At 34.5% G+C, this 15,349-nt stretch overlaps 1 protein-coding gene across 2 annotated transcripts in view; it reads left to right on the plus strand.

Moving 5' to 3' along the window:
- Positions 1-11,186, plus strand: part of NYAP2 (neuronal tyrosine-phosphorylated phosphoinositide-3-kinase adaptor 2) — a 259,768-nt gene extending 248,582 nt beyond the window's left edge. For both annotated transcript variants that reach the window (XM_059393601.1, XM_059393602.1), the window contains exon 8: positions 5,845-11,186. In XM_059393601.1, the coding sequence (XP_059249584.1) occupies positions 5,845-6,072 (228 nt within the window). In that variant the 3' untranslated portion in view covers positions 6,073-11,186. The remainder of the gene's footprint in view (positions 1-5,844) is intronic.
- Positions 11,187-15,349: the final 4,163 nt, after the last annotated feature.

The following is a 15,349-nucleotide window of genomic DNA, read 5'->3' on the forward strand; positions in this document are numbered from 1 at the left end:
AGGCTCTCCTGGAGAAATATTTTACAGGGTAAAGAGAAAATTCAAGGAAATTTGGTGACTCTGGAAATGATTTCTCATAATGTGGGTTATAGGGTGGAGAAATTCACAGAGAGAGAGCAGCATGGAATTGATTTTGCCCCCACCACAGGACCATCTGAAAATTTGTATTGGGGTCCAGTCTATTGTTTAAGAAATCAAATTTTATTCACAAGAGCTAAATTTAATTCTGAGCCCAACAAGGCACTTGCTCAGCATTGCTTCATCCCCTAAGTCTTTGGTAAATTATTATTATTTTTTTACATGCTAACTCATGAGGCACAAAAATCAAATGGATAGAGATATGACTGCTTGTATCAATTTTATTCTGGTATTTTTTTTTTAGTGTTGAAATGCTAGTGTTGAAGTGCTTATTTTAGGATATTTTTATCTCTTTATGGTTTACTTATTTTGGCAATTAAATATTTTAAAAAATTATATGGAGATATATTACTGAACAGTATTATCATTCTTTTGTTCTTTGGATAAAATATACTCAGTATCAGGAAGTCCTTAGTTTATTTCCTAGAGAAAGTAATGATTGAAGTACCTTAAACTCTCCTTGACATTTATGTTATTCTTCATGTATTAAAGAATTAGTAATTAAGATTATTAGCAGTGTCTCGGGCTTCACAGTATCCCAGTCCATTTGCGAAATTTATTTAGTTCACTGCCTTCTATAACCATGCGAAGTAAGACATAGGTAGCAATACCCATCACGTATACAGAGTATATATAATACACATAAAATATATATGAAGTAATATGCATAATATATACTATGTGTATATGAATTATGTACCAATATATACACAACGTATAGAGGAAGTGCATATGAGTTCAAAGACATCCATGACTTTTCAATGTCATGTAATAATGAAGATCCCAACCAAGTCCTTGAACTCTTTCTATTGTACCATGTTACTTCCATCTAAAGAGTGAAAGATAAGTTACAATTAGCATTTGGAAAGACTGTGGTCTTTTTTGGTGATTTTTTAAAATATATTTTTTGAACTTCAGAATAGTTTTAACTTTACAGAAAGGTTGCAAAGAATGCACAACCTGTCTACCTTGTATACCCCACACCAAGTCTCCCCTTTTGTTCATATCTTACATTGTTGTGGTGCATTTGTCGCAACCAGTGAGTCAATATTGAGACAGTATTTTTAAAGCCCATTTGTTATTTGGATTTTCTTAGTTTTTAATCCATCAGTCAGTTTCAGGATCCCTTCCGGGATACCACATTAGTCTATTTCAGTTATCATGTCTCATTTACTTCACTAGATGGTGATCGTTTCTCAGCCTTTCCTTATTTTGGATGATCTCAGCAGTTTTGAGGATTTCTGGACTGGTGTTTTGTAAAATATTCCTCAATTTGGGTTTGTGTGGTGTTTTTCTCATGGTTACTTTGAGATTATGGGTTTGGGGGAGGAGGAACACAGAGGCAGTGTGCCTTTCTCATCATATATTATTCAGGATCCTTAGAATCGACATCACTTATCACTGTTGATCACTTGGTGTGGTGTCTGCAGTGTTTGCCTGTCTATCCACTGTTAAGTTACTCTCCTCCCCCGACTCCCTTTCCATACTGTATGTACTCTCTGGAAAGAAGTCACTGTGTGTAGCCTGCACGTAAAGAATGGGATTTTATGTTTTTCCTCCTTGAGGAAGAGCTTCACTTGATTTTATCAACATCAACTTTTAGCTAAGAATATTACCTTTGCTGAATCATGTTAATATGAAAATCTTGTCCAACAGATGTAACTGTATTCATATCAGTTGAGCAATTGTCTTACAATTATCTCCCAATGCATACTTATAATAAATCAAATTCCAGAATTCTTTTAACTCCAGGGTGAGGTGAAATGGAATTTTATAGCTAAATTTCAAAAAGCTTTGAAGAATTTGGTGATAAAACAAAACAAAACAAAAACACTGCAAAGTCATGAAATATTTTATGGATAGTGTTCTTAACACGCTTCATATAATTGCTTAATATCCTATTTGTTATGTACAAACTAATAAATTGAAGCACATCCTACTGTCAGAGTGAAATGTGATTTTTAGACTTGGTTTAGGGAGAGAGATTCTGCCATGTAAATGGCCATAGTGGGTAATGTTGGAGATTAATTCTGGGAATTAAAAAGAGCATGCGCCCTCCAGAAAGAAATATTGAAAACCACAGGCTATATAAAAGTAAACACGGGAAGTAGATTTGTCTTCCCCAAAATGAATCACATTCAAAATACATTTATCTCATCTTAATATAGTAATAACTTTCTTGGGTATCTCAAATGAGAAAAGAATGTTCCATAACAGTTTAATGTGAGATGATTCTATAGCAGTCTTCAACAGATTTATTAAAATATTGAAATTTTTAAAATCTTGAATTGGCTGTTTTCTAATAACCTGTATTTAAATTGTCTTGGAATGTCTAGCTGTCATTCATGTATTGACCAATGTTTTCTCACAGAATTTGTATTGACCACCAAAAGAAAATAGTTTAATTTATAGCATTTTTGTAAAAAGGGGTTGATTTTCTTCTATTAATATTTTAAACCATTATATCAATCAAGTGGACATTTAACTACTTTAAAATAAAAATGTAAAGAATATGGAAATCATACTTTATAACTTTTTATTCTTAAACTTTTATTTTTTAGATTTTCTTAAAGAATGGATTATTCTTAAATTGATACACTTATTTAGTGCAAACTTCTAATTGAAAGGAAATACACATTTACAATAATGCAGTTATACATATCTGAACTGTAATGACTACTATGAAATATATTGGAGATATTGTTGTTAGAGCAATCTAGGAGAAGTATTATTTTACAGTGACATGTATTGATTCTCACTCTTAAATATTAAAGAAAATTAAGTAACAAATGATTTTAGGTTTGTGTGGAAAAGCAAATACAATGCAAATATCAAAGTGATGCTGTAAATATCTGAAAGAAGCCTGGAGGTTTTACAGTTTTGTTGGAATGTGTAAACACCAGCGAGATTTTACTAAGAAGAAAATGATCTGGTGAACTTTCTAAGAGTTAACAAGAGCTGTTCAATGATGGTGGCTTCTATTCATTCATAAAACTTTTATCGAGAGCTTAATGACTCTGTTCTGCATGTTGGGGCTGCTGATGGATAAAATTTGGGGCCTTCCCTCTGGGAATTCTATGTCATAAATCCATTTTAAGAGTTTACAGTTACTTAATAAATTTTGCTTGTATTTCCACCAAAATAGACTTACTGTATTTTTATTGCATGGATTATCAAGTTATAAAATACTAGAAATCCTTTGAAAAACTTCTGAGCCACTTTGGCAATGTTTTGTTGGGACAAAAGCCTATCAGTTGGAAGAATTTAACAAATATCTAAATACCATTTAAAAAGAAAACACCCATGGCCATAAAACAAAGCTCGTTTTGTTTTGTTTTGTTTTTCAAGGAACTTCACATCAAGTTAGACATATACAAGATATTAATCTAAGAGTGCCATCTTCTGGATTCCCCAAGTCCAAGCCACTGATTTGGGTTTATTTGATACACACTATTTATTCTCTCAAAAAGCCATAAATATATTTGCATTTCTTGAGTAGCATCTGGAAATGGTAGTAACTATGACAATAATTATTATTATTATTTCTAGATAATGATCAGGAGATGTAGTAGAAAGAATATTCACTTTGGAATCGAACAGATCTGGGTTTGATAGAGGTCTCTATTATAAGCTGTGACCTTGATCTAGTTTCTGCTTTCACACTTGTACTGTATAGATAAATCTAAGCTTTCAAGGTGGCTAGGAGGACTTAATATAACATATACAGAGCTTTTTGAACATGTGTGACAGAAAGCAGGTATGGAAATCTTCTAGGTATTTGTCAGTATTATAATAATAATGGTTGGGCAGTGGTTCAGTGTTTTGAAAAATGACTTCATTATCCAATTTAATCCTTCTACCAACTTCTAAAGTTGAGATATTACCAATTCAGTTATTCACATAAAGAAACCACGAAGTGCAGTGACTGGGAGAAATCTGACACATCCAGGCTTTGAATTCTTTTCTTCTAGCTCTAGATCCTGCCCACTCCATAATGGATTAGGAATCATGAGAATTTCAGTCTTGCCCTGATCATGCCAGAAACTTACCTGCCTGGCTTTAGGCAACATATGTAATTTCTTGAAGTTTTAGCTTCTTTATCTGTATATTGAGGGTGTTGGACTTATTTATCTTCTCAATCCTTTCTACTTCTACATATACATATACACGGAAAGTCAGTATGGAGTAGTTGTTAAAAGTATAACATTAGAGATGAATTCTTGGGATCCAATCCCAACTTTGCCCTTTGCTGGCTCTGTAAGCTTAAACGAGCTGCTAAATCTCTCTAAATCTCATTTTACTCATCATTATGGGTTAATAAATAGCTCTTTTTTTTCATATTTTTTTTAAATTTTTTATTTTTTATAAACATATATTTTTATCCCCAGGGGTACAGGTCTGTGAATAAATAGCTCTTATTTCAGAACGTCATTATTGTGAGGAATGAATGAATTAAACTATGCAAATGTATTAGAATGGGATCTGGTATAGAGTAAATGTAACATAAGTATTTGCTCTGATTTTTTAAATTTTTAAAAAAGATTTTATTTATTTGCCAGAAAGAGAGACAGCGAGAGAGGGACTACAAGCAGATGGAGTGGGAGAGGGAGAAGCAGGCTTCCTGCCGAGCAGGGACCCTGATGTCGGGCTGGATCCCAGGACCCTGGGATCACGACCAAAGCTGGAGGCAGACGTTTAATGACTGAGCCACCCAGGCGCCCCTTTGCTCTGATTTTATACTAAAATTGTATCATCTTATTCAGTGACTCCGAGCTATTTTAATTCTTAAAGTCAAAGAGTAGATTTGCTTAGACAATTAAGGAGAAGCTTCCTCAGGCTGGGTTTGTGGCCCAATCATATTGCTGTCCTTGTGTGACAAACTGAACTCAGTTGCTCTAGTCTAAAGAATGGTTATTAGGGGACATGACCACATATACCTGGGACCAGCATTGATCTGCCCAGAGATATATGTATGAGTGTCAATGTATTATCAGTTCTGAATCATCTTCTGGTACATAATTGACCTGAAGAATCTGTTTCTCTAACGTGCTAGAACTTATTGGGCTCTGGGTTCATATGATGGCCAAGGAGTCTAACTTGGACATTTGCTAAAGCATCAAAAAATATAGAAAAATTTCTTTGCAAAAAATTATTTAAACATTTAAATTCCAAGCATTAGATGTATTTTGGTAGAAGTCATTTTGGTAGAAGAATTATGAAATGTCTAAGTTCCATATGTTTTCTATAAACAAATGAAAGTTTTATTTCAAGAACAAAAACGGTCTTTAAATTTTTCAAACATACCACATTCATCTTAGCTATCACTGAAAAGCAGTTCCGATAACTAAATTTAGACACATTGGGACCTATGAGACAATGGAGTTGGCATAAAAGCAGTAGATAGATACTAGGCAAATTGCTTAAAAAAAAGAAAGGGTTATGTCCATATTGTGAGCTCCTAAAACATATTGGAAAAATATTTTTGCCCAAATAATTGTTTGATTATGTCACAAAGTTTACTTAAGTATTAAATTTATTTATAGTTCCCACACTTTAATTTTGCTTTGTAAGAATTACAAATACATAGAAACAGCTGACATTTCTTGAAATGACTTCTAGCACAGTGCAAAAAAAAAAAAAAAAAAAAGAGAGAGATTGCTTTCATACCGTTTTTTGCTTCTGTATTCACTCTTTCTTTTTTGCTAGGTGGCATGCATGCAGTGGTTTCATGGAGACCATACAATGCTTGAGATGATTGAGAAAAAGCGTTGCTTGTGCAAGGAAATAAAAGCTAGACAGAAAACGGAAAAGGGGCTTTGCAAACAGGATAGCATGCCTATCCTGCCCAGCTGGAAGAAGAACGCTGGGGCAAAGAAGTACAGCCCCCCACCCTATTCTAAGCAGCAAACGGTGTTCTGGGATACTGCCATATGACTGCGTACAGGATGGCGGGAGCTCCACATCATTTTACATGAAGAGGGAGGTCGACTCAGTCATGCGATAAGTAGCTGTTACGTATCTTCTCTGTCGGAATGGAATGCCAGTGCTTCCCTGGAAAACCCATGGGAAGCTGTGCCTACTCAAGGCAAATTCTCGATAAAATGTATATTAATTGTATCCTTGCAATTAAGACACTTATTTATCCCGGATTATTTTGAATCCAAAAGATATTAAGATGTAAATATTTTACTAGTTTATGGGTGACTCCTGAAATAATACACATTATACGTATATAAATTACAGAAATATCAAGAGTTTTACTATATGATATAATTTCGGTATTAACTGGTTTGTTATCTCTTTTATATGTAATCCCTTGATGCCTTTATTATTAATTTTTGCATTTAAGATGTTATTTTTTTTCTGTCCACATTTGGCTTCTGTATGAGAACTCACAGCTATAAATCATGTTCAATCACATAATATATGATCTGGTGCTAGTAATGTAGAAGTCAAGTATCATATTCGTTAAGAACATCTGTTGTTTTCTAAGGTTTTAAGGATTTGATGGGAAATGGATGCAAATGTGATGCATAATTTGGATGTCCACGTTACATCAACACAAATATTTTTGCTACATTGGCTTTATAAGAATTTCTCTTCAATATTGTCTTGTTTGTACCAAGCAATGGTTAGTCAGGCTCCAGAGAGAGTTGTTAGGATATATTTGGATATCTCAGAAGAAAAAAATTCCTTCAGAAATGACTTTCAGGACACCTGTCTTTGCATCATGGATCTAATTGGAGGAGACCAGGGTTCACTGTGACAATGGAAGTAACAAGGAATCGAAAGCTTAAATAGCACGACTGCTTTCAAGAAAGTGGGACCAGTGGCTTTATTGCCACTGCCATCACTATTTTTAAGTAACTTTTCACATGTATGTTTGTTTCCCCTAGAAAATGAGAAATAAACATTCTGACAGATACGTTTACATATTTTAGTACACTAAGCAAAATTTAGGTCCATTAATGAATGAACATTTCTTAAGTTTTTCAAACTAGTTATCACCACATTTTTGGGTCGTAATCTTCTGTGCATGACCATCACATCCATTCTTACTGATTCTGACACCATGACCAAAGAATTATGACCACTTGTTTATTTTATTTTTGTTTCAAGGAAGAAACAGGAAATGCAGGGGATAGGGGATGGATGGGTGGCTTCGATTTTACGTGGTGGTAAAGTTTAAGTTAAACAAATTCCTATATATCTTTTAAGAATACCTTGCTAGTTGCATATAAATATTGCCACAGATGGATAAAAAGGAAACTATCTCATATATTTTGTATATTTAAATTACTATTTATGCTTCCTAAAATTGACAGTATGTGATTCTTCTTTAATAATCAATTTAGTATTATATTTCTGAGAGAAAAGGTATGTGTTCGAAGTTATTGTCATAGTGGTTTTTCTTGTAAGGGTTTTGACAGCAATAGTATAGTGCTGCTCAATAAAACCAAATATAAAGGAGTGAGGGGATTTTTGTAATCTATATTGCTAAAAACCTAGGGATACTTTATCAGTAATAGTTCCTTTCCAGCCTTTGAAATGTTATAAAATAATTTTTTAATCTTTTATAATCAATGTATATTTTGATGTCCAATCAGAATTCTGAAAGATTAAGGAAAAAGGGTAAGTGGGAGCATGTGTATCTGTTGTTTTTGCGTGAATGAGGACTCAGCAGGAGAACTGTATACATAAAACACTTTGCTTGTATAACTAAGGTGGTTAAAAAAAAAAAAGAAGCAGAAGAAGAAGCAGGATGACAAATACAGGAAATCATGTAGAGATCTTAAGTCGCTTAAATAAATCCTACTGTCATGTTTCACCAGTTAGAGATTATGTTTCAAACCCAACAATCAATGGAGTACCAATCTAAGAGTTTTGAAAATGTTTTAAGATAAAATCGGAATGGAAATAAAATGTGCTTAGGACCCAGGATGTTAGTCTGATTTAACTTCTTATGACCACATACACTTGATCCAGTAGATTGGGTGTAAGACATCAATTCTAGCATCTTTATGATGATCTGGGCATGTATATGTATGTTCAGGCTCAGTATGTTAATGATTGGATAATTCCTTTGAAATTTATATGTAGGTAACATATCCAAGTGTGTTTTTCAGATGCCAATCTTTTCCCGTATCTCTCTGAATGAGGCAGAAGATATTTTTTAATGCTGGCCACTTGTCAAGAAGGAAACAGAGGTACTGAAATGATTTGTGTTGGATTCAGTCATTCCCATTTGTTCTGCCAAACCCATGTTGCTGCCAGGTTTCATGCACTCTTTTTTTTCAAGCAAGTTATTTTCTGAGAAGGCAGCTTGTTTGAAACTCTGACCTTAGGCAACCGTTTCTGTTTAATTTCTTCAAATTTTCCTTCCAATGGGAAGTCACTGAAAGATCGGGAAAGCATGCTCAGTGATGTTTGACTCAAGAACGTTTATTGGGTGCCTAACCCACTGTCCGTTTCGGCTTCGCCAACGTGGCGAGAACCATCCTATAATTCATTTTCTTTTTGTGCCGTGTTTCTTTATATGGAGAGGAGGTCATTAGGATAGGAAGAAAAATCAGCTTATTCTCTGGTGGCAGTCAATCAGGACACGTCAGATGATAAAACATTCTGTTGACAGCCAGAACACTCTGGAAAGATAAAGCTCATAGTTTTTAGAGCAGTACCAAAGAACAAATGGTATTGTGGTGTGGTTATCAGGTGGGAAGAGCCCATACGTATGAGAAATGGTCTTTTCCCCACAGCTTTTATAGAAACAGAATTTTATCAGCTGTCAACAAGACACTTTTCTATGGGGAAGACTTCTTAGCACATAAGAGACAAATTTCTTTGGAATTAATGGGTGGGAGATCCTGCATTTCTGTTCAGTGCCAGAAGCCAGCATCTTCTGAGCTGTAATGGTAGGTCTTCATTTGAACACTGATGTCCCTTTCCCCGTATTCATCCCGTGGGAGCAAGTTTGGAGTGAGTGATCGATTTGTGTAAGTGAAGGTTAGTGACACCCATACAAAATATTTGGGAAAGTGAAGCAAAACAAAACCTTAAGAGGTCCACACTTGTTGTTTTAAAGAATATACACATTCCACTATCCAGAAATTGTCTGGATACTATGAGATACAACTTCCCTAAGTGATACTGGGACTTCAGAAATGGGGGTTCCAATTCGTTTTCTCGAATGCTTCTAGAGACTAGAGAAACATTTTTCTTACTACACTCTAGCTTAGGCCTTGTTCTTACATATAATTTGATTTGACTCTGAGCAAGTTTAAGAATCAAGTCAATAAAACTAGAAAACCCTTTCAGATTAGTGTTTTAACTAACTATTTTAAATAAGACATCAAAACAATGCACATTAACAATGCAATTTTAATCACTTATATGTTAAGGTGAGTCACTTCCCCAAAATAGAAAAGGGCTTGTAAGCTAATTATGCTACCTATGAAATTAAAAAAAAAAAAATTTCTGTGATTTAAGCAGTAGGTAATCTGAGATGAGAGAGAGTTTACCCTTGCAAAGGAATAGAAGTACAATAGAATAACAAATCCCACTTCATTGTGCCCCAAATTTAAATAGAACTGAAGAAAAAGTGGTACCTATAATATTTGAGATGAACTCACTACATCTTCCTTCAATGGGAAAATAGCTAATTATAGAATGTGGACAATTTATTATTAACAGTTCATTGTTGAGAAACTTATCTAATAGTTGTTTTTAAAAATTCTGTGAAGCATTGGAATTAAATATTCTAAAAGATATGGTCCCTGCCTTCAAGGAGCTTAATTATGCAATCATTAAAATTTCAAAACAAAGCCAATTATTTCTAAGAAGTTATACAATATCATGTGTTTGACATCTCTTATGTGTTTTTATATGTGGTATTCTCTCTTTTTTTCCAGATGAAGTGTACAGTCAAAATAAAATACTAAAACATATTAAAGTTAATGTCTAAGTATAAAATATGTTCATGTATAAGACTCTCTATGTACACGTAGGATATGTACCGCTGTCTATGTAACTCAGTAAAAGGATAACACGTTTGCCATGTTGGACTTGAACATTGTGGCTTGTTGTTTGGATTGATTTAAAACCCTTTGATATTTGGGTTAATTACATTGTAGCAAAATGTGTGTAACCTGAAAAAAATAATGTCTGATTACAATTCCCTTTAAATACTATAGTTTTGAATTTAAGGGGAAACACCTTTACAGAAAGTGTTGGATTTGTCTCAATCAAATATAGATGAAGATCTTTTTGAGGTGTTCAGTTGTTCCCAAATATGACTGGGTTGCCCACCCTAAATGCATCTACATTTACACGTGTGTACATCCACATACAGTATACATACTGTATATAGTATATATGAAAATGTTTAGTATGCACTTTTGTTTGGAACTCCTTGAGTTAACATTTATAGTGTAGCAATTGGTGTAAAGTGCACTGTGATTATAAAAAAAACAAAGCACAGTAAAGTCACAGGTCTTGTTATCTTGCACTAAAAATGTGTTTACGTATTTAGCAATTGTATGTTTACTTTCTTGCTCTTTTCAAGAAATTAAAACAAATAGCTATTGAAGAAATGATATAAAATCATATGTTTTTTAGTGGATAATGGCACTACATTTTTAAAAGACAGGGTTTTTAAAAGAAACCATTTAACATCCATTCCAACATAACATGTTTACCGTATCTAAGAATCTGAATGTCATATTACATTTTTCACAACTCATTAAAAATGTCAGGTATGTGCCTGGAAAATTGTGCAAATAGCATTAGCTAACAGATTTCTCTATTCACGTGTTGTTAGCCATTTCTATATACCTAATAATATAAACACTGATGTTTTAATTTCTCTTAATTTTTGTACTTGATTTTTTTAGGTAACATGTAATTATAAATGTACTTTGATACTACTGAAGTAACCAGATGTTGTTTGAAAACAATTTGTTTTCTTTAGTGAATTGGCAATATTTTACAATCTGCTTATTTATTTGTGCTTATTTATTTGTGCTCCCGTGTAATTATAATAAAAGCAATAGTTTAAATTAGCCAACTTTTGCATCGCTGTATTTATTCACCGAGAAACAAGATAAGTAAGAACTTTTCAAAGAAAAGTACACTTATGTTTCCACTTCAGAAGCCATTTCTGACATGACGTGTTTTGTAACAGATCATCACGGGTGAACGGTGAGGACCTGGATGCTTCAGTTTCATTACGTGACCCTCAGGTGTCTTCAGTCATAACTTGGTTTCTGCCTCAAACAGCTGAGCCACTAAATAAGAGGGAATGTGACACTTTTCTTTCTTCAATAGACACCTAATTCCAATTAAATGACTCAGCAGGAATCTGAAGCCTTCTGGAGGCATTAAAGGAAAGCAAAAAAAATCCAGCCATCTTAGATCTGTGTATGCAGACGACATGCTTATTGGGTGGGTATTTGCCATGTTTATTTATTCAGTCACACCTCTGGAATTGATCTGGTTTAAATAGGGAGCAAGTCGGTGTGGTTACCATTACTGGGGTACCCATAACTAAAACATTGTCGGGCATTTAAAATATATAAAATGAATTTCTGGATCTCAGCAAGCTCACACACACACACACACAAATGCATGTGTAATAGTATAGTCTCTGGTCATAGTTTCTAATGGCTACTTCATCTACCATGTCCAATTTCAGTGTAATTTATTATAATTTTATAATTCCTCAAGTTCTTTTTGTGGGCATTTCTTGAAAGAAATTCAATTTATTCCCCCAGTTTAGCCCCTTCCTCCAGCCACTCTGTATTCCGTGGGCACTCTACTTCTGGACTGAACAAGAAATAATTAATCATATTTCACATCGTCAGTGTTTCATACTTTCATCCATTTCAGCTCACGATAAGAAGGACCCCCCCCCCAATCAATAACATCTCTTCTATTCTCCTAATGCCCAGTAAGACTCGCTTTTTTCCAGCTTTGTGATCTCAGAGTCTAATTATGTTAACCCTAAGATGCAAATGACTGATAAAACAATGTCCATCTTCCTATGGCCATTTGCGATTGAGAGGATTCTTACTAACATGTACAAGTGAGTATCTATTAATAGAATGTGACAAACTAGGAGACTGAGAGAAGAGAAGTTTGTGGAAAAATTTGTATAATATCACCACCTAAAATCATGTCTTTAGAGTTGTGCTTCCCCAACTTTGCTGCAGAGAAGAGCCCTGCTGACAATTTCTAAAAACTCCTGTCCACAAAGCTTCCTGGGGTTAGTCACAAGCCTTGTGAGATTTTGCAAGTGCTCAAGTGACTCCAAGTGGCCAAAATTGAGAATCAGAACAGTACTTCTCAAACTTTAATGAACATGTCTATCACCTGCAAATCTTGGTAACAACATACAAATTCTGATTCATCAGAGTCTGAGATTTGGGATCTCTAGAATATCCCAGGAAATGCTGATGCTGCCCGTCCATAGACCATCTACTGAGCAAAAAATATCTCCTAGGTGACTCCCTTTTCTGTCTATTTTCAGGGAGCCTTTGATACCATTCTCTTGAGCACCAATACTCAGATTATACTTCACAGACGGACAACAGAGAATTATCTTGAAACTGGTTAGAAATGAAAAACCTTAAACTCCATCCTAGATGAATCTTTGGAGATGAGACACATGAATCTTTTGGGCTGGGGCTCATAGATCTGGTTCAGCAAGCCATGCGGGTGATTCTTACACTCAGAAAAGTTGGAGAAGCGATGTCCCGGATCGTTGCCTGGTGTGGTTTTCAACCATGGCAGCACATTATTTTCCCCTCAGGATATTTTATTTAATACTGATGCCTGAGCCCCACTCCTAGAGATTTTGATTTTAACAGCCTGGGCTTCAGGACTGGACAGCTTTTCCTTTTCTTCCTTCACAACCTCCTCCTCCTCTTCCTTTTTATCCTTTCTGCTTTCTTCCTCACGACCTCTCAGATGATTAGAATCTGAAGTTGGTAGCAAGAAAGCTATATTAGAGACACACATTGGAAATTGTGTCATGTTCACCAGAAACAATATTTTATCCTCAGGACCTAATGCAGAAATGATTGTTTCATATCTTTACCTATTTATGGATGGATACCTTATGACAAACTGGGCTACTGTGGGAAAAAGTTTCAGCTTTGGTTAAATCAATTCTTTGTGATGAGGGTGTCCATCTATCATCTGAAGTGGTCAGTAATCTATGAGGACAGGGTTGTATTATTTTTATTATTTATTCATTTATTAACTTTTTTTTTTTTTTTTTTGAGAGAGAGAGTACATGGGGAATGGAGAAAGGGACGGAGAAGGGGAGAGAGAGAGAGGATCATGACCTGAGCCAAAATCAAGAGTTGGACCCTTAGTGACTGAGACACACAGCTGCCTCAAGATTATGCTAGAGAAGCTCAGGGCTATTACTGTGTGTCTTTATAACTACAGTGCTGACTCTGTACAGTGTTGCTTTGCCCTGGTAGCCCATAATTAAATGAAAAATTATTCTAGACATTGCTTAGAAATCAGTATCTGGGTGCTACTCAGAATCTTCATTGTTGCTAATAGTCCGAGGCATCTATCAGATATCCCTCAGGTTGGAACTGATGTCTGCCACTCAAACACCCATTCCCATCCCCAGAACATACAAACACACTATACTGTGTTTGAATCTTCATTAAAATGTCAGTTGTTTATAATATTTATTTATTTATTTTGAGTTTGTTTTTTAATACTATATGGTAAGTTTCAGAAAGGGGACCTAGGTTTGCTTGTTGCAAATCTTTTATTGTCCAAGGTTCTTGGTCCATTGCTCTGCACATGAAAATATTAAATAGTATTGGCTGAGTTTATTTAGATATTTATTCAACATTCATTGAGGTCCTCTTGTATACCTACTACTCTGTAGACAGTAGCAGGGCAAAGACTATGCCCTCTATCTATCCCTTTTCCTTCCTCTCTTCCAGCACCATAAAGTAAGAATTAATGAGATATTGTGACATTTTGTAATTCATAGCCCAAGATTACTGTAAATATGTATATTATTTATATAGTTATAATTCGTATCTATCCATCTACATGTTTATTTACACTCCCTTTTGTTGCAAAAGAAATTAAAACTTTTTATTAATACATAAAATATAGCAAGATAGCATGTGTTAGCAATGTGTGAGAACTATAAGAAGAAAAAAAAGATTAGGACACGAAATTAAAGTAGTCATGAATGATTTTAGGTCACAAAATGCATACAGTGATGCCCTATGTCATTACTAACTTTAACTTTATGATTTATCATAATAGGAGTATCACCAATAACGATACTAATAATGACTGATCTATGTTTTACTCCATGCTAGATACTGAACTGTTTTACTTAATTCTTAACTCTATGTTTACCTTCATTTTCTACTAAAGTAATTGAAATTTATGAAAGTTGTGTATACTTATACAGATAGTAGTTACAGGTCTTGGAAACTCAAGCCAGGTTTCTCTGATTCCAAAACAAATGTAACACAGTCTCCTATTTAAATTACTCTTTTGATATTTAAATTACATTTTGATATTTACCATATACAGAGGTTCGAAGACATTCTGACACTGAGCAAACACTATGCTGGATCATGTACCATGAAAGGAATTAATCCATTTAATTTAGATTCACATTTCATCTGTCCAAAGAGGCAGTATGTTCCCTACAACAGAACAAACGACATAGTTACAGCCCAGTGGAGGAGATTTTAGGTTTTCAGAAATCTTTGTCTTTATTGATCATTTCTTATCAATCTTTTAACTCGTTGCAACAAAGGCCAAATGAATTCACTAAGGTCAAACAGTGAATTGGCTTTTAAATTGATTTTTTTTTTCTGGTACATTTTCCTTAGGATAACCATTATTGCCACGCTATATTGAATTAAGTTTCTTGATAGGTTGCAAAGTACCTTCTCAGCTACGTTTAAAAAAAAAAGACATATTGGCTTACCAAGGTACTTTGTTTTAGGTAGTACAGCTATCCAAATTTTGTTATTCTTTCTTTAAGGTAGACACTGGCTGATACCATATTTATAATGGAGAGAGAGAAGAGATGGTGGAGACTGAGAGCACAGGAGTGAGAGAGAGGAGAATGTGAGAGAAGTAGGGAGAGAGAGATGATAGAAAAGTACCTGTTCTTAAGTTAAAATGTACCCTCCCACAGCACACTGACATCTCAAGA

The sequence above is a fragment of the Mustela nigripes genome, chromosome 3, assembly GCF_022355385.1.
Source record: "Mustela nigripes isolate SB6536 chromosome 3, MUSNIG.SB6536, whole genome shotgun sequence".
Taxonomy (NCBI): Eukaryota; Metazoa; Chordata; class Mammalia; order Carnivora; family Mustelidae; genus Mustela; species Mustela nigripes.